The sequence below is a fragment of the Drosophila bipectinata genome, chromosome 3R (assembly GCF_030179905.1).
Source record: "Drosophila bipectinata strain 14024-0381.07 chromosome 3R, DbipHiC1v2, whole genome shotgun sequence".
Taxonomy (NCBI): domain Eukaryota; kingdom Metazoa; phylum Arthropoda; class Insecta; order Diptera; family Drosophilidae; genus Drosophila; species Drosophila bipectinata.
In genome coordinates, this window is record NC_091739.1 from 12,823,379 (window position 1) to 12,840,879 (window position 17,501).

The 17,501-nt window shown below is 40.3% G+C and overlaps 8 protein-coding genes across 9 annotated transcripts; 2 read left to right on the forward strand and 6 right to left on the reverse strand.

Annotated features, from left to right (window-relative positions):
* Nucleotides 1–11: 11 nt before the first annotated feature.
* Nucleotides 12–1,182, reverse strand: LOC108129969 (nudC domain-containing protein 3). Its single transcript, XM_017248291.3, has 3 exons — nt 1,011–1,182; nt 423–946; nt 12–366 (listed from the first exon to the last, which is right to left on the reverse strand). Exons 1-3 carry the CDS (start codon nt 1,109–1,111, stop codon nt 80–82), a joined length of 912 nt encoding a protein of 303 aa, XP_017103780.2. The 5' UTR covers nt 1,112–1,182; the 3' UTR covers nt 12–79.
* Nucleotides 1,183–1,197: 15 nt separating this feature from the next.
* On the forward strand, nt 1,198–1,805 carry LOC108129972 (uncharacterized). The gene is made up of 2 exons (XM_017248294.3): nt 1,198–1,452; nt 1,509–1,805. Exons 1-2 carry the CDS (start codon nt 1,278–1,280, stop codon nt 1,637–1,639), a joined length of 306 nt encoding a protein of 101 aa, XP_017103783.1. The 5' UTR covers nt 1,198–1,277; the 3' UTR covers nt 1,640–1,805.
* A 43-nt stretch (nt 1,806–1,848) lies between these two features.
* On the reverse strand, nt 1,849–2,921 carry LOC108129971 (RNA transcription, translation and transport factor protein). The gene is made up of 3 exons (XM_017248293.3): nt 2,744–2,921; nt 2,353–2,679; nt 1,849–2,286 (listed from the first exon to the last, which is right to left on the reverse strand). The coding sequence occupies exons 1-3, from the start codon at nt 2,802–2,804 to the stop codon at nt 1,931–1,933; spliced, it is 744 nt and encodes a 247-aa protein (XP_017103782.2). The 5' UTR covers nt 2,805–2,921; the 3' UTR covers nt 1,849–1,930.
* A 176-nt stretch (nt 2,922–3,097) lies between these two features.
* Nucleotides 3,098–4,085, forward strand: LOC108129300 (RRP15-like protein). Its single transcript, XM_017247262.3, has one exon. The coding sequence runs from the start codon at nt 3,194–3,196 to the stop codon at nt 4,040–4,042; it is 849 nt and encodes a 282-aa protein (XP_017102751.2). The 5' UTR covers nt 3,098–3,193; the 3' UTR covers nt 4,043–4,085.
* A 35-nt stretch (nt 4,086–4,120) lies between these two features.
* Nucleotides 4,121–4,747, reverse strand: VhaPPA1-2 (Vacuolar H[+] ATPase PPA1 subunit 2). The gene has a single exon (XM_017247263.3). The coding sequence runs from the start codon at nt 4,745–4,747 to the stop codon at nt 4,121–4,123; it is 627 nt and encodes a 208-aa protein (XP_017102752.2).
* Nucleotides 4,748–5,566: 819 nt separating this feature from the next.
* Nucleotides 5,567–6,153, reverse strand: LOC122321606 (mediator of RNA polymerase II transcription subunit 15-like). The gene is made up of 2 exons (XM_043212243.2): nt 5,980–6,153; nt 5,567–5,930 (listed from the first exon to the last, which is right to left on the reverse strand). The coding sequence occupies exons 1-2, from the start codon at nt 6,033–6,035 to the stop codon at nt 5,675–5,677; spliced, it is 312 nt and encodes a 103-aa protein (XP_043068178.1). The 5' UTR covers nt 6,036–6,153; the 3' UTR covers nt 5,567–5,674.
* A 232-nt stretch (nt 6,154–6,385) lies between these two features.
* RpS5b (Ribosomal protein S5b) lies at nt 6,386–7,355 on the reverse strand. Its single transcript, XM_017247239.3, has 2 exons — nt 6,753–7,355; nt 6,386–6,661 (listed from the first exon to the last, which is right to left on the reverse strand). Exons 1-2 carry the CDS (start codon nt 7,272–7,274, stop codon nt 6,494–6,496), a joined length of 690 nt encoding a protein of 229 aa, XP_017102728.1. The 5' UTR covers nt 7,275–7,355; the 3' UTR covers nt 6,386–6,493.
* Nucleotides 7,356–7,932: 577 nt separating this feature from the next.
* VhaPPA1-1 (Vacuolar H[+] ATPase PPA1 subunit 1) lies at nt 7,933–9,743 on the reverse strand. Of its 2 annotated transcripts, none has more exons than XM_017247219.3 (3): nt 9,595–9,743; nt 8,847–9,536; nt 7,933–8,537 (listed from the first exon to the last, which is right to left on the reverse strand). In XM_017247219.3, the coding sequence occupies exon 2, from the start codon at nt 9,512–9,514 to the stop codon at nt 8,876–8,878; it is 639 nt and encodes a 212-aa protein (XP_017102708.1). In that variant the 5' UTR covers nt 9,515–9,536; nt 9,595–9,743; the 3' UTR covers nt 7,933–8,537; nt 8,847–8,875. The 2 variants fall into 2 exon arrangements, with proteins under 2 accessions (XP_017102708.1, XP_017102709.1); XM_017247220.3 differs by having other exon boundaries at nt 8,847–9,532; nt 9,595–9,677.
* Nucleotides 9,744–17,501: the final 7,758 nt, after the last annotated feature.

The following is a 17,501-nucleotide window of genomic DNA, read 5'->3' on the forward strand; positions in this document are numbered from 1 at the left end:
AATAACTAACTCATTTTTGATTACTTACAAATTAAAAAATCTATTTAAAAAATTCAGTAGATATATTTTATAGAAAATACTAGCTTATTCGCACAACAGAAGGATCAAATGGCTGTCCTTTGAAAGGAGAACCTTCAGCATCCCAGGCGGTTCGTAAACGTTCAATGGTATCGGCCTGATTAGGATTTGAAGCCTGCAACTCGTTTTGAGCCTTATCCGCCGCAATTTGATCGAATCGCAGTTTTTCCAGAGTGGCTTGAGTTTCTTCTGGTAATTCATCTATGTAATTCTCACACTCTATTTTTTTGTGATCGATTTCGGGATCACCTTCAAACAGTCGCTCCCACCACAGATCTTTGGATTTGTCTGTAAAACAATAGATATTATTATGGTGTTTATAATTCTTAAAACCAATTCCCAACCAAAACTGATTATTAGTTTGTTCTTGTCAATGCTCCACACTGCCTCATTGTGCTTGATCCGCTGGCTGAGATTCCCTTCCAGGATAACAACATCTGGCTGGAGTTTGCCGCTTACTTTAACGCTCTGAGGCTTGATTAGTATACTTAGTTTCTTCGAGGATCGCATCTCCTCCGGTAATTTTACTTGAAGCTCCACATCCTTTTGGGTTTGTGACCAGCAATGGGTCTCAAAGATATCTCCGTTCCTATAGTCGTCGGGGGAGAATGTTGGCTGTTCCTTTCGTTCGGTAACAACAGAAGTTATATCTTCCATTGGGTGAAATTCTTCGTTTTCCACTGTTATTTCTTCGATGGCCAACGGAGCCACTTCACCATCATCACCAATTCCATCTTCAGCTGCCATTGTCTGAAGCCAGCAGTCCGGATCATGGCGCTGCATAGCGCCGTAAAGAATCTGATCCCTAACGCCCTGGGGGAAACCTATTTTATCCTTTTCATCAAGCTTTGTATGGTAAAAGTCGGTGCTGCAAGGGAAACCCTTATAAATTCAAGTATGTACGTATATAGTTTATATAGAAAAACGTGTACTTGCGCCGTAGAAAACCGAATATGGAGTCAAGAAATCCCGTAATTGTCTTTCGATCCTGCAGGATCTCCATTAAAATGGCATCATTGCGCTGGAAGTCCATAATTCAGACAAAAAATTAAAAACAAACTACTCCAAGATTTATTCGAGAGCTTTCCAACACTAAAAACTGGGGAGGAATCGGTTGACATATCTCATCTCTAACAGGAATGTTTTGGAGTTGGCTATGCCGATCCACTCCGTAATTTCAACCATAATTATTTATTGAAATGATCGGAAGGCTATCACTTTGGTACAAGGATAATGTCTCCCAGGAAGTCGACTGCCTGGGATGTCGGTTGGTCAGTGGTTTCGGCCTCGTCGGCATCGGAGCCTATCTGCTGGCCCAATCAAAAAAGCGTCCAAAGCTTTATGAACAATACACTATGAAGAGTTTGGCGGCCGGTAAGTTGGATTATTTTAATAAAAATTATGTAGTTCTAATCACACTCCATTTTCAGCTGCAGGATTTCTTGGTGTGGCCCGCTTAGCAGATGCAAGTTTTCTCAAGGCTCCGGCCAAGGAGCTGGAGGAGGAGGAAATTAAGATTCCGAAGAATTCCAAGGATCACGAGTTTTTTGCTAGACGTTAATTAGTTAAACTTTCAGTTGTAATTGGACAGAGATTAAATCTATCAATATTAATATAGACATACTAAATTTGATCGCTTTCCTTGCGGAATTCTCACTGGCTACAATTCTAAATTCTAGCGCTTTTTGCTATTTGTTTGATGGCATAAATATTTTATAAAACAATTATTTGTGTTTGTTTTTGCTTGGCTTCTGGTTAAAAGTCCTCTCATGAGATTAGCAATTTAATTTCTCTGAATTAAAAAAAAAAGTTTAAAAAATTTTGTCGCCTAGCTAGTCCGGTTATTCGAGCACTATCGGCCCACTTTGCCGAGCTTGGTGTCAGTCTTTGGATTGGCTGTTATGTTCTGAACTGCCACGATGGTCTCGTTAATGTGAGTCTGCAGTTGTCGAAGGCTCTGGATCTGGAGCAGTCGCAGGATACGCATGGGCAGGTCCAGGGCAGGATCGTTGGATGAGACTATGTCGTTTCCCTTATCAAACGGAAATGGTGTCCCCACAATTGGCTTCCGACCCCTAGCGTCAGGTGAGAGGCGTTCGTGGACTATCCGCGCCACAGCCTCCAACTGCAGCAGATGGTTGGGATGATGGGGGACGTTTAGTTTGCTGGCCAGCAGCCGAACACCATCGATAAACGCCTTGTCCTGAACTGTTTAAAGCATAAAATACAATTTGTTACAAGCAAATAATTAGTTTCAAGAGATACCCCTCTTACCATTGATTTTTCCTTCGAAAATTGATTGCACCTTTTGCTGGGTCTGCTTGCCATTGGTTTGGACCGATTGCTGTTGGCTGTTTATAGAGGCAAACTGCTCTGGATCGTCGAGGAACTCAAGACGCACAGCGTGACTCAGAATCCAGGCCAGCTCCTCCTGCTGGGACTCCAAACAGGGCATGTTCAAATCAGCCTTGTATTTCAAGTACCCCTCTTCCCACATTTTGGGGTTGTCCAAATTGCGCAGCTTTTCTCGGTCCTCGATTGTATATAGTCGGATCTTCTGATCCTCCAGCCAGAGAATTGTGCTAGCAAATTCCTTGCGATCTAGGGATTTCAAGAAAACGCGATTATTGATTTCCATTTTGCGCAAGATACTAAGGCCACTTACTGTTTAAAGACACGTCGGCTGGCGTGGGATGGCCCAATGCTTCCAATTTTAGCTTCAGCATGATTCCTTCTAAGTTAGTTAATTTAATATTCTATTTGAAATTCTTTAATATTTCTAATTTATAAAGTAAGGAAGCCGGCGCTTCTTCTTCCTTGATATGGAAGTTTTGAAGCTATCGATTAATTATAATGATGTACGTTGGTTGAGACCTGCCAACCTATATTAATTTCTACATTTTTGAGTTCTAAAAAAGTTTTTGAAGTTATTCAACTTCGAAAAATCAATTTTTTAAGATTTTGGAAGGTTTTTTCTGAAAAATTAGGATTAAACCACCGAGTGGTCAGTCCAAAGAAATTCACCATCTCTAGTTAACTTTGCCCATCCCTAAAAACGTGTAACAAACACGCGCGATTTGTTTTTCTATTTCAATTCAATTATTAGATTGCTTAAATGGCTCTTCTCACAGAAAACCGCAAAAAACAGAAGCAAGCTCCGCCCTCCGAAAGTTCCCAAGGGGAATCCGAATCGGAAGGCAGTCAGGAAGCTGGAAGCGATGTGGAGGGCAACGCCGGCTGGGCTGATTCCATACTGAAAGTACTGAAAACCACCAAACCCGAGACACAAAACAAAACTGTGTTGGCCCGTGCGAAAAACAGCCAGGGATCCGTGCGATCGCAGAAGGCCAAGAGCGCTAAGAAGCCCGACTACGACTTTGAGATAGAAAAGGCAGAGGTGAAGGACGAAGACGATGATGATGAGGAGGATGTTAAGCCGGAGTCATCTGCTCTAGATGCCCAATTGACCAAGCAACAGAGAAAGAATGTGCCCCTTCAGCTGCGCGTGAAACCCAGCTATAGGGACATGGAACGAGAACGAACCCTACGAAAAGTTGCCACCCGTGGTGTGGTCCAGTTCTTCAATGCCGTACGTATCCAGCAGAAGGATATACAGCAGCAGCTGGAGGACGCTGGCCCCCTTGACAGCCGGCAGGATGCCGTGCTCAACAATATAAACAAGCGCAAGTTTCTTGACGTTCTGATGAGCGGCAAGAGAGCTAAATCCACAGCCATCGATAATTCTGTAAAGAAAGAGGAGGATGACTCCGATGAGGATGATGATGAAGACGAGGATGAAACTGGTTTATCTTCCCAAGGTAAAAAGAAGTCGGAATGGAATGTCCTGAGAGAAGATTTTATGACCAACAAGAAGATCAAGCACTGGGACGAGGAAGACGAAGAGGATAGTGATCAGCAGAACCAAAACGATGATGCGGAGGATAGCGATGAAGACGAGAATTAGCTTTAATGATGCAATAAATATTAGCTTTACAGTTATAAGAAAATGCATTGTAACCTTTTTTTTTACTTTGGCAAAACTTTATGTTATCATTTCCGCCTTGGATATCATGTAGATGCTCACAATCAAACCAAAGAGTCCGATGGCTGATCCAAAAATCTCCACAATTAGTATCTTGACGAACAAGGCCGAGTTGGCCGCATCCGCTAGGGCAGCTCCGGAACCAACTATTCCGACGGCCACGCCACAGGATAAGTTGACTAGACCTACTGTCAGTCCAGCGCCAAACACGGCAAATGCCGTAAACATGTTGGTTTCCATCACCCGCCTGTCCGTAATAAGCCGCACAGTATTGAAATTCACTACACATCCTGACAGCAGGATGGCAGTAATAAGGCCATAGATAGCCACCGCCTCGCAGAAGATAATTGAAATAAGGTTCTTCGTCTTGATGCGCGGCGATCGAACGCCTCCACCTGCAATGCTGGCTCCGGTCATGTAAATTCCGGCGGCGGCACCACCCACAGACAAGGAGCACGCCATCACGATTCCCAGGCCGGCCCACATAAAAGGGCTGGAGGTGTACAAAAACCAGCTGATGCCCAACCGCTCTCCAGTGCCGGTCATCACGTTAGCCAGGATAAGTCCAGTCATTACGAGGACAGCTCCAAAAATAACCAACAACAAGAAGAATACTCCGAATCTCATTTTTACAGGCTTTTAGTTCTAGGTTCTCTCTGCCCAAATGCCTTGATGAAAAATGAAACTTAAAGGCAAACCTTCTTTATAGAATGTTTTCATTTTTAAAAATACTAGATTTTTATTCAACATTTTGGAAAATGAATGGGAAGGCCAATATGGCCTACAGCGAAGCCTACATGGCCTAAGATAAAATTATTTTATAGATTTTTTAGAGGAACGACAGTATAGCCCCTTGTGAAGCCCATATCTTTGCCAATAGTCATCCGATTCTTAAGCGGAATACCTTAATCGCTTTGTGGATCAATTTTCCACTAATCTGCATCAAAATCTAAGATAAAATTATTTTTAGGATTTTTTGTCAAATTTTCTGGAGGGTCCCCTTCAAAAATTGGGAAAATGCATGGAACGACAATATAGCCCCTTGCGGAGCGCATATCTTTGCCAATAGTCATCCGATTCCTAACCGGAGTACCTTAATCGATTTGTGGATCAATTTTCGACGATTCTGCATCAAAATCCAAGAAAAAAGATTTATTTTTAAACAATCTTCTTTAAAATCTATAATCAAATTTTATGTTAAATTTTTTTTAAATTTTCTTGAGTATCACCTTTAAAATTTTAAAAAATGTCATGCGAAGAAAAAAATAATTGCCAACATGTGTACATCCGTTTCTCAAGCGATTTTTTATGTGAACCCTGATTAGTCTGCATTCAATTCTACCAAGAAGTTCATATATTATTTAAGTTGTTACGATTCATGTTTTAAGGAAACTCTAATCTAAGGAAGCATCTATGGAATCTATGCAATACATCAAATAAATGTAAGACTATATTTTTTTTATATTCTTATCATTTGCTTAAAGAAATGAATTCTTATTTACATGCATAAGTATTGCCAGTCCATAAACTGTAGGAATGAACTTAAGAATAGTTTTAAAACATATGTGGATTAGGATTTGACTGCTCCTCGATGTTCATGTTTTCTAAAGCAGCTAAAAGATCAGTCTCCATGCCCTGTGTATTTGGTAGCGCGCCTTCAGACCTTCCGGCTAAGACCTTATAGTGATCCAAGACCCTTGAGAACAGTTTCAAATATTCCTCCGACGATCTCGCGCGGCGAAAGAGATGATTTTCCAACGCCTTGGCCCAGCTTATTTGTTCCGGGCCCTTATATGGGGACCAGAAGTGACTAAAACGGACCATTGTCAGAATAAATTTTTATTTATTTATCTACTTACAGTTTGCTGGCGATATTTTCACGAAAGGCGGGACTTTTCCAGTCTTCTTCTGACATATTAGAAAATTTAATATTGACAAGAATTGGAGTTAGTTGTCATTATTCTTTTAATAACAAAGTGTTTCTAACTGTGTGACCAGATCTCTGTTGGGCGGAAAAGTAGCAAAATAAATTTTGTGTAACTGATTTTTGGCGGGTTATTCGAATAACTTATTTTATCTAATAATAAACAAAACCATTTTTTGTGGCCCGTGGTTTTCTTAACACATTTCAAATAAATTCTTTTATATTCTATTCAAATATTTGAAGTTATATACGATAGCATCTACATTTATTAATGACAATGAAATTTTCCCCTGTAATATCATTTCCATCCATTAAACTCCACCGCCAATTCTACGGAGATATTTTAAAACACCTTTATGTATTTTTATTTTGTTGTTCAATGGTTTACATAACAGTATATGTATTTGTGCTTTAAAATACTGGGATGAATATTGAAAAAAAACCGATATTTAACGATTCGATTTAGCAACGCGTTCCAGTTCATCCTTCTTTTTGATGGCATACGAATTCGAAGAGCCCTTGGCGGCGTTGATAAGCTCATCAGCCAGACATTCGGCCACAGTTTTGATGTTACGAAAAGCTGCCTCGCGAGCTCCAGTGCAAATCAGCCAAATGGCCTAAAAATAAGAATAAGGTTTTACTAAGTTTTCAAATTTTCGCAGACATTTGTTTTGGTGCGTGTTTGTGCACGCATAACTTCACACTTACCTGATTCACGCGACGCAAGGGCGACACATCGACGGCCTGACGACGCACAGTTCCAGCGCGTCCAATACGCGTCGAATCCTCACGCGGTCCAGAGTTAACAATCGCATTCACGGTGACCTGCAGCGGATTCTCCGAAGTTAGCAAATGAATGATCTCGAATGCATGCTTCACGATGCGACAAGCCAGAAGCTTCTTGCCGTTGCTGCGTCCCTTCATCATAAGTCCACTGGTTAAACGTTCCACAATTGGGCACTGGGCCTTGCGGAATCGTTTGGCCGCATAGCGTCCGGCGGAGTGCGGCAAGTAGCGTGCGAACTTCTCCTTCACGGCAATGTAGTCCTGCAGCGAAATGTCGCTAATGGAAATATCATCGCATCCCCAACGACCAAAAAGCTTGATCTCCGGCCATTCGTTGGCTTGGGCCTGCACGGTTAGCGGGCCCTCCTCCTCCCAGATTTCATCCTCCTGCTGTGGTGGCGGCTGGACTGGCTCAGCATTCGATTCAACGATTTCCTCCGACATATTGTTACCCGGAAAAATTAGGATGAAAAGAGGAAAAAGCGTGCAACTCCGCGAAGCGTTTACTCAAAAAGAAAGAGGATGTGAAAGGAACGAAAAAAGGCAGAACTGTCAGTGTTTGACTTTGGCGGCCGATTACAACACTGGGCTTAGTGCTGCCCATTTAATGAAGAAAAAGCGCCAAGTTTGAAAAAGCTAATTCAATTATTTTAACTTTATTAATAAGATAAAATTTTGTTAAAAAAACCTCTGGATTAGATCCATCTGATAGATCCAGGATTTTTTTTCATCATTTATTATATTCTAATTTTTATCAAAAAATAATGTATAACTTTTTCAGCTTGAGTTTTTTTAAATAAAAGATAACGATAACTTTTATACAAATATCAAAAAGTATAAAAGGCAGTACACCTTTTTTTTTACTCTGTAAGTTATGAAGGATATCTTGGAAAATTTAAGTGTTGAGGAGGAGGAATATCCTTCAAATAATTGGTTGATATATAAGATTGAATAAAAAATATAAAAACTATTTCGCACCTTGATGGCTCTTCAAATCTTATAAAACACAAACATACATAGATAATAAATATATTTATGTGTGTAATGTACTCGAAGCGCGTGCTTCTGATAAGCCATTGTCGTAGATATTCATTAACGCATATTGAAAAACAAAACGTATATATTTTATTACTTTTTTTAATATGGAATACTTTCTATAATAATAATAATGCGACTGTGCATCTTTCTACAACTTCTGCCATCAACAGTAGTTTGAAATATACAAGTTTATCGTTTTATGATATTTAATATAATACATTTTCAATTAGCGGTTCAAGTGCCAGCGTAGAAACAAACATAACAAACTACTTAGAATCATAAGTGAACATACACACACACGTTGTCTTTCGTTTGGCAAAAGAATATTATTAAAACAAAACTCAGTCGTTTTCACACCAGGCACACTCTGCAATCGATTGAATGATGCTGGTGATTGTCAAAGTGTGCGAGGCGTGAAAACTAACAGCTTAACTAACCAACTATCAACTTAATAAGTAACTAAAGTCCCAGTTTAAAGTGTTTCGGCAGAACGAAGTTCGGGGTTCGGTTTCTGTGTGTCATCCTGCGAGCTGTAACTGCAAATAACAATCTTCTAATTGTAATTTCCAAAAAAAAAAGCAAACACTGGTCTCTTGCGTGTCTGCATTGGGATGGGGGGAATGCCTTGGTGCCTGATATTTGTTCTCCATGCTGATTGAAGGGCGAAGACTGTGGGTGAATATTTAGAATGAAATATTTGTACATTTTCAACTACGATCAAGATAAAAGCAACTAATTGATTTTCATGGTAAATCCATTTTAAAGTCATGTACTTTAAGTTAATGGTTATCATACAAAAGCTTGGGATGTGTTAATTGTAATCATATAAGTTCTATCATAAATTAGTTTGTTTTGACAACAGATTTCCAATTTGAATAACATTCTTTAAAGCTTTTACGCATTTAAGGAATGCTCATATTTTATGACTTAGTGTGCTCTTATCTCGACCGTCACTGTAACCTTATGATTCACACTCACACTGCATTACGATGGCTACAGTGGCCTCTTTACTCCTTGTCACCCATCTTCGACTTAGAGGTCATGTAGATGCCCACGATCAGGCCGAAAAGACCGATGGCCGAGCCGAAAATCTCCACGATAAGGATCTTGACGAACAACGCAGCATTGGCGGCGTCAGAGAGAGCAGCGCCCGAGCCTACGATTCCGACAGCAATACCACAGAAAAGGTTAACCAGGCCGACGGCCAGACCAGCTCCAAAGATGAGGTAGCCGGAGAACCAGTTGGTGTTCTGGATGGCGGGCGAGTTCAAGGCCGTTTCCATCTGGAACTGTTCCAGTTGGCCAGAGAGAACAATGGCTGTGATCAGACCGTAGATGGCGACAGCCTCGCAGAAGATGACGGAGATCAAGTTCTTGGTCTTGATGCGGGGAGCCTTCACACCACCACCCACGATGCTGGTGCCAGTTGTGTGAATTCCAAGGGCGGCGCCCACCACGGACAGCGAGACGGAAAGTCCGATGCCGAGACACGCCCACATGTAGGGATTGGAGGAGGCCAGGAACCAGCCAACACTCACACGCTCACCCTTGCCCGTCATCACAAAGTACAGGGTCAGGATGGTGGCCACTGAGAGGAAGAGCCACAGGAACGTTTGGGTCACCACGGTGCGAATTTGGGCCGCCATGTTGCTGCTTTTTCTCGACTATCTGGTGTAGAAAACGTGTTTTATTGTCCAAAACCTTCAGTTTTCCATCTCACACTTACCGAATTGCAGGCGTAATTGTATTTTTCTCGGCCGACAGGTGACTGCTTCGTGCGAAAAAAAGAATCCACAATCACATGACGTACATTTTCTCTATCATAAGCTATCGAATAATCACGCCATTCGATAAGTGCGATAACAAGGCTGCGGCAGGGATGTTGAATTGGCTACTATAGGTGTCAATGGTTATTTATTTTTTGAAAACTTCCTTTTTCTATTTATTTTGAATACTTTGAAAAAATTATGAATATTAAATAATTAATATTTCAATATGAAAAATTTATTACATATCGATAATGACCTTTAAGATGCATACAAAGAAATATATAAACATGAATTTTTGAATTTTGACAAAGGTTGTAGATCAATAACAATATATCTATTTTGAATATACTAATTCTATAATTCTATTATTTAAAGTTATTTGTTGAGGAAACATTATATAAACCGATAAATATAATTTTTTTTCAGAGACCTAATTTTCTGTGCATGCTAACATTTTACCGGGGTCTGGCAGCACTCTTTAGTATTTCATGACAACACATAGATGGCGCCACACAACCGCATATTTTAAAAATTTTTATTATAAAATTGGTATTTTAAGAGAAATTTATAATAAGAAGGTTTTATTTAAACAAAAGTTTCTTTAAGTTACGAATTTTTTATGAATACTTTATTTATATACCATAGTTTTATAGATAATTTGCTTTTGTATGGACGAAATTCATGTTTGACTAAAAAGTTCCATTTTATTCTCCCCCCTGCAGTAGTAAAAAAGAAACATTTTTTATTCACGCTCATTAAATTGTCTCATATAAAAGGCATATCTCTGGTTTGTTTTCATTGGCTTTTGTTTTTTGTATGCATATCAGCTGTCCACCGCCTTTTGCACTTCACTGGCTACCGCTCGAGGAATTACGCCGAAGGATGTGCCTACGCGTGGAAAACTGTCCTGCAGGCAGCGACTTTTCCAGCTCATTGAATTGGGTCGGGAGGGGTCAGGTCAAGATTTCACTTTTGTAGGCCCGGCTTGGCAATGGGAGCACGTTTAACAACAACCACGTGACGGCAGCGTAATCTAAAGCCACATCATCATTAAATATTTACACTACATTATAATTCGTGTTCTTTCTTTTGCGGCGCGTGTCGCATACATATAGGGAGGAGTACACTAGGAAAGTTTAAAACCAGTCATATTTTAGGTGCCTGTACGTATACGTAATAATTTGAATGGGGTCCTGAAAAAAGACAATTTACTTTCAATTAAAATCTCGCTGCAAAACCAACTCATAAATCCTAGATTTTTAAGTCTCTCCAGTTTTTTGCAAGTGTATTCAAAGTCAAATAGAGACGGCGGGATATACCGAAGGATATACCGTCCAAGGAGGCGTGCAAGAAGCGGAAGGAAAAGGAGTCGGGCGCAGGCGACACAACAACCGCAACATTCAATTAAACGTAATGTGTTGTTTGTTGTCCCTTGAAGGACAGGTTTAACCCACGCCCTTTCGACCCCCATCCCCCCAGTAGCGGGGGTCCGGATAATAAATGTAAACTTTTCACTTGAAAAATTCACAGGGCGCATAAAGAACAAAATAAAATGAGATGTCTACGGATAATACAGAATTGCTACGGGTCTGGGTCAAGTCAAATATCACAAGAGAAATCCATTAACCTGAGTCGCATTTTTTCCTTCTCCTTCAGTAATTTCTGTACGAAGGCTTATCTTTGAGATTTGGGGAAAGAGTAAAGAACCAGAGAGTCCTGGCACACATAAAATAATACAATATTAACAAATTGAATAAGAATTTGTATAAAAATTAAGCACCTCAAAAATCTTGAAAAATATCTATTAACCTTAAAGTAATTGGCCACAAGTTTAAGGCCACATAGGCAACACTTTATTAATGCTTGACTGCAACTTACAGGAAAATTTTCAAGAACAACAATGAGTGTGCAACATATGCATAGGCACACCTTTTGTTCACCTGCCACCACTTGAGGTAGCAACAACAATACCAATATGAACTGTGGTAACAGAGTTTAGTTTTCTATAGACCGGAAGTTGGCTGGGCATATAAAAGGCTTTCCGCTGCTTTCCGGTGAAATGTTGCATTTCAAGCATGCCCCATACACAGGGAGTCAACAATGCCTAGTAGCAACAACATCAACAAGCTCAAGTAGTGCCTAACAACAACCACATTAGTAAATGCACCAACTGAGGTAGAAAAGTCTCAAGTAGCCCCAGGCTCAAAGAACCAGAAGAGAATCCTGAAACTCCATAGCCGGATAGGAGGCTAATTTTGAGGGCTGTTGTGTTAAAAGTTTAAGTTTATAGTTAAGTTAAATATTTAAAAGTATATATAAACTAAAATTGTAGTTACAAAGGATTAGGACTTGTAGAGTTTGAACTGCAATAAGCATTCAGGAATAGGACTAACATTTTCCTGGTCTCTCCGGTCAGCACACACTATTGGATCAGATTCTAGGGACCGGCTTCAGAGGAGTGGTTGGGCACTCGGTGAATGTGGTTTCCTGGCAAAAGGCTGTTCAGAATTGATTTCCTGTTTAGACATTTAGGCCGATTTCACAACGATTGGGCAAAGTTCAAAGCGAGGACAGAGGTCTGTGGACAGGTGGTGCAGGTCTGCGGAGTCACTGGACAAATGCCGCTGCAGATCAAACGGCCAAGGTGGACCTGGAGGTCCTGGCTTATGATAAAGCTGGACCTTCCGGCTGTGGTCAAGTACCCCCCGCCATCCAATCTAATCTTATTTATTTGTTTGAGTTTCCAGGTAAGCCGAAACCCAACCATTCAACAAATTAAATCTTTTTTTTTAGCCATGCATCCTGTTTTTTTTCTCGGTTAGACTTTAACTGCTTGTGTGAACAATTTCAATTGGTTTTATTTCATTTTATTTTATTTTATTCTTTTTTATTTCCTCTAAGTGGCCGCTTGGCATTAATTTAATGTGCTGCAATGTTCAATCCGTAACTTATGCAAATTAAATGGCAATTCAATGAAATTCAATAGTCTGACTGATTTTTTCCACTCTTCCTGTTTTTTTTTACGTATTTTTTGCTACTGTTGTTTTTTTTGTTGATACGTGGAAAATGCGGTGAGATAATAAAATACAGTTCATTGTATGTATCGAGTTATGGTCATTTATCGGGAAAGTGCTCTGGCAAAGGGGATCGAACATATGCTGGGGATGTGGATAAGTACTATTTCCAATTACCAATTCGAGAGCAATTGTGTTAATAGTGCAATAAACATTGCCAGTTAAACATCTACTCAAGCATATTACATTTACTTAACGATATTAATCTGTTTACATTCAGGACGATGTATATTTTGTTTTTAAAAATGAAAAGCAAATAAAAAAGGACTAGGTGGACCTGGTTATTTATATTATTTCTTGTCGGGGCCTATCAAGAAGTCAGTAATTTTCTGGCCACCACGACAAGTTGGCAATTTGCAATAAAACACTGTCAGAAATATTATGTATAATTCTCTGCGGCCATCTGCGCTGGGCTCTTCATTTATTTCATTAACTACAAAGGAGATGAATACACGGGTACAGGATGGGTGGATGGTGGTTGGCTGGATGGTTGGGTGTAGGAGCCGAAAGGCTAACTCTACCATTGCTGAACAAAAACCCGCCCCAGGCACTTGCCCGAAAAGTGACAAATTGTTTCAATTCAACAAAAGGCAAAGGAGCAACAAAGAAAACAACAACAGCCAAACAAAAAAAATTAAATAAAAACAATAAAGGCTGCACAATAATGGCCTAGACCAAAGATAAGGGGGAAAACAGAGAGGGGGTCTATGGAGGTAGGACATAACCCTTTTCAGGTCCTACTCCTGACTTTGTGCACTCAAAGAAATGAACTTATAAACTTTAACTCGCAATAGTTTCTAAGGGTTTTTGTTTAAAATAATGGATAAAAAATATCTTTTAAACAAACAATATATTTAATAGAAACTTATTTTTTCTTTTAAATATATTTTTTTCTATGCTTACATTTTGTATAATATCCTTCCTCTTTATTTAGCCAGTGGTTTTGTTTTTGCTATTAGCCGCAGTGTCCACGCTACGGCCTGTGTCCTTTTTATCTGTTTGTACATGACATTTTGGCCTGTCTCATAAGTCCTGGACAGGCAAACTGAAAGGCGGACAAAAGGTAGCAGCTTCCAAGAATGATGACGGCAATTTGCGGCTGATCCTGGCTACACTTGCTCATTTTTGGGAGCCCCTTAGTCCTCTTTCACCATTCTCTAAAATTATCTTAATTTTCACTAAAACACGCACCGACAACTTCTAAAGTTTTTTTGTGTTTTTGGGAAATGCAAGGTGCAGTAAAGTACTCGGCAGGATATGATTTTTGGTAATGATGGTAACTACCTCAAATTTGATAGTTATTACGGCAATGCCTATAAGGTTAGTTCAAGAAGCAAGTATGAGATAATTTTAGAATGGAAATGCTGTTCAGTAAAGCAAATATTGAAGCGCAGGTAAACTACATTATCGTGCATAGGCCACTGGGGGCCCAAAGGATATGCCAGAGTGGCAGGATGGGGATGAGCTAGTTGGCCCTTGGTGTATTTGCCGGTGCGTCAGGTGCAGTTCAGTTCAACTTCGTTGCATACTTACTTGCCATGGTGCACCCCACCCACTCGGCCGCCCACATTTTTCATCCGCCCTGTGGGCCGGAGCTCCCTTATTTGTATATGTGCGGTTGACAGCTCTACAGCGCTCTCTTGACTTGGCTCGGAGTGCGAGTGAGATGGAGGGGAAGACAGAAAGAGAAGAGGAGAAAAGCTAGCCAAAAAATATAGAATACTCGCAGTATTGCCGCAAGGATAAATTGAAAATGATAGAAAAGGTAATGAGATGTTTGTGCACACGTGGAATTCCCGGAGTGCAAACGTAAAAATAAAAGTGTATTACTTTGTGAGCAAAGGATATGATATGAACTGGATAGAGAACTTTTAAATTAACGATTCATTAGCAGTTTAAAACTTTTCAAATTGAACCATCCTCAATTATCAAAGTAGTTTCTGAAGTGTCCTCTTTCAACCCAGACAAATATTTGTCTAAATTTTGGATTTATAAGTTAAATATTGACAAAAGCCATGAAGACAACGCAATACTGCCAGAATGCGACGATGACAAACAAATGCGATTAAAAGTTTAGACCAAGACAAACAAACAAAAGTTTTAAAGACTTCTGGGGCCGCAACCGAGCCAGCCAAGCAACAAATTAATGAAATAGTTTTGATGACTTTTCCCTAGAATTCGACTCAATCCCACTCCCATAGCTTCACATGTGCAATGAGCAGAGCTCTCTGGGCAATTAATCGAAAGTGTTTGCTGCATAAATCAAGGAAACTTATCCACAAGCGCCGACCCAAAAGTATGCAAAGTTATTTGCCAGCCAGGAATGCGGCATGCGGCCCAAGATATTCAAAGTATGCCACAAGGATTCCCCACATACTCCCGATAACTTGAATGGGTATGTGGGCCGGATCGGTGTGGGTGTTGGCGTGGGTAATCAGGCAGCAAGTAGGTCAGCGGCAATCAAAGCCAGCGATACCACCGAAATGGAAATCAAATTGTTTTGTATTCGCGTCTGTGCCATTCCAGGAGCCTCAAGGAATCATTCGGGCCTTCCAAACCACTGACTCTTATGTATTTATTGCATTCTGCAAGGAAATAGTTCTTATTTGGCCAAATTAAAAAAAGTCCATAATGGTAAAGTCGATACATGTAACTTTTTGCTTTAAGCCGCAAGATAATCCCCTTGAATTTACGTTATTTTACCGGAAATATCCTTTTAAGAAGTAAAGCTCTAACGGAAAATTACATTTTCTAAATGGATTTTCAAACTTTTTTTTTCAATCCTTTGGACTCAGAGTCGATTTTCTTTCCGAAAAATGTTGTACCAAGTTTAACCCTAATAACATTTGCTTTTTATAGCTAAACCTTCCTTGAAACATTACACGCCCTAATGCCAATTCAATTTGGATGTTCCTAATTACTATAAAATATCGCGGATATTTAGCATTAATGAGGCCAGTTCCCGTACCTCCAGCCCCGTTCAAAGAAATTCAAGTACAAGTTTTAATTGAAATTTAAGCACTTAATTTGCCTGAAAGTGGATGAGGCGAAATGTGAGAGGCCATTGGGAGGAACCATTGATTTCGGGTGGAGTTTTCCTGGAAGGGGTAAATTGAATTGGGCGTTATATAAATAGGTTACCGGCTATGTGGAGACCTTCCGAAAGCTAGGACCATCCGATGACGAAGTCGTGCTATAATTTACACCGGCTATCCTTCTCCTTCCCTTAATTTATGTCCCGCAGATGTCACGTGTTCCTTTTGTTATTTTTGGTCAACGCGATTCGGAAAAGGCGGTTAAATATAGTGATGTTACAGGAACATGTTTATGGCTAAAACAGGATCTATTTTGGAGCTAAAATCTTCCAAAGGCTATTTAATTAGACAATGAAAATATATGTCAAGTCATAATTATAATTTATGAAGAAAAATTCTAATGAACAAATGGACAATTTCTGGTGGAATTTAGAAAAAGAATGAAATGGAATTTATACTAAATTATACCTTCAATTTTATTGTATTACTTAATGGGCATCTCTGTTGGAATCACTGGGCGTGTTCCTTTTGAGACGCTAGCCCCGAGTGAAATATGGCGCAAGTTCATGAGGAGACGACATCAAAATGATGATGATGCCCCTGAGTCGGGCGTCGGTGACAACATTGTCGACGTCTATTGCAATCAAGAATTTATGTTTTCAACGCGCAGTCTGTCTTCCCGAAAGAAGGTGGGTTATGCCGCCCCTCAGGGCCTCAGCGTCCAGAGCCTTCCGGGCTTTGGCTCTCCGGTTCCGGATGGAATGGGAATGGGGCTTTTGGGCCTTTGAATGCCTTTCGTTGAAGTTATCCGGCTGGCTTGGTTAAACGCAATTTAGCTGCATTGCTCAAATTTCCGCCCGGCTATCGTGTTACGTTTTTTTTTACATCTTATTCTCCTGGTGGCATCCACACGCTTTTTATGTCTTGATATTCAGTCGTGACTTGTAAGCCAAGATTGGAAAAAGTCTGATATGTTTAAGCAATTTTTGAGTAAAACTATTTTTATTGATTTGACAAAAGGGTTTATTCTGAAATTTGCAGAGAACGGTTTACTGACTATTAATTAAATTGAACATCTGAAATCCATTCTTAGAATTCTCATACCTCTATCCTATCAAGTTTTCCTAACCTCAAGGTGCTGGCATTGTCTTGAGTGAAGTATTCATAGAAAGCAATTAGGATAATTCATTGGCACGTTTCAGGTTTCCGGGTAAACCAATTAGGAACGACTTCGAAGTGTTTCGACCCATTTCAAGACCATAAACACTCCGCCCGACGCCTCGAGGTGCCTGGCCGATTATGCATCGGGTACAGTCGAAAAGTAGACAACATTTGACTGACACCCAAGGAGTATTTACGGTCGGGAGGACGAACTCGTCCTGGCCATGTCAGGTGCAGTGACTGGAGGAAAGCTCTTAACCCACGACGGCAACACCTTCGGCTTTCGGACTGTGTGCGGGTTGTCTGCCGATAAGAGGCACTTGTCTTGGCTGTAATGGATTATTCGACATTTTTCACGTGTGTGTCTGGCCGGCGGCGAGCACTCAACATTGCCCTGGCCTTACACGTGGCAAATATTAATTTGCGTCCCATTCACCTCCGTGCCTAATGCTCCTGCCCGAACAAACGCGTTTTAGTCTATTTTCGGGGACCCGGGCCTTGTGCCGCCGATAGTCATGTCAGCTGCCTATAAATAACCCCCAAACTTGACATCAAATAATCATGGCAGTGTCAGTTTTGACTACATTTTCGAGG